Genomic DNA, 785 nt, shown 5'->3' with positions numbered 1-785 from the left:
ACTGGATGATCTCCTGAGGTCCCTCTCAACCCCTGTGATTCTTAAAACAGTACCAGAAAATTGGCTGCAAGACACTGGTACTTTGGTTTTTTGGGTGAGTGGTTTTTTGGGGGGGGGATAGCAACTGTCCTGTGTAGTGAAGGAAAATGCAGAGAGCTATAAAACTTCAATATTACACCTCTGATAATTTTAACTAATTAAATATTAATCAATCCAGAGCTCAGGGTGCGTCTCATTTAACTATTTTCTGTCTTTTTCAGATTAACATCCACCCTGACGTTGCTCAGTAAGAGACTGAACTGTTACAAAATTACACTTGAGTGTCTGCCCAAAAACGTGGATTTCTATAAAAAGTTTGGCTATTCTGTATCTGAAGAAAACTACATGTTTCAACGGTTCTTTAATTAAGAACTTGTTTTGTTGGGGGTTTTTTTTTTTGGTAAAGACTGTTGTTGGAGGAGCTTGGGCTACAAACATTCTCTTCGTGGGAAAATTTCTATAGTTTATTGCTGCAAATATAATGATCCCTAAAAATAATTAACATCAAATATGTAAATCCTGCAACAAAAAGAAATTACTGACATTTTAGAAGGGTCCTTTGAGTTAGGAAATAAGCTCTTAGAACTAATTTTTACCACTGTTTAGTCTAAGTGAAGCTTTTTTTGTGTGTGTTCTGAGTTACAAAGGACTCTTGTTCCAGGGATGGTTTTTAACCAAAGGTATATATATATATATATATATTTTTATCTCAAATTTTTTCTTGCATTGTATTTTTCTAAAGGTTT

General features: G+C 34.3%; 1 protein-coding gene across 1 annotated transcript in view; it reads left to right on the top strand.

Annotated features, from left to right (window-relative positions):
• GNPNAT1 (glucosamine-phosphate N-acetyltransferase 1) overlaps positions 1-562 on the top strand; it is a gene marked incomplete at its 5' end in the record, with an annotated part of 3,297 nt that extends 2,735 nt beyond the window's left edge. Inside the window, one exon of the mRNA XM_010163383.2 lies at positions 261-562. Within this exon, the coding sequence (XP_010161685.2) occupies positions 261-408 (148 nt within the window). The remainder of the gene's footprint in view (positions 1-260) is intronic.
• Between the last annotated feature and the right edge of the window lie 223 nt (positions 563-785).

This window comes from Antrostomus carolinensis, unplaced genomic scaffold, assembly GCF_000700745.2.
Source record: "Antrostomus carolinensis isolate BGI_N321 unplaced genomic scaffold, ASM70074v2 scaffold53992, whole genome shotgun sequence".
Lineage (NCBI taxonomy): Eukaryota > Metazoa > Chordata > Aves > Caprimulgiformes > Caprimulgidae > Antrostomus > Antrostomus carolinensis.
The sequence above is the reverse complement of the archived record's forward strand: the minus strand, read 5'-3'. Positions and strand labels throughout refer to the sequence as shown.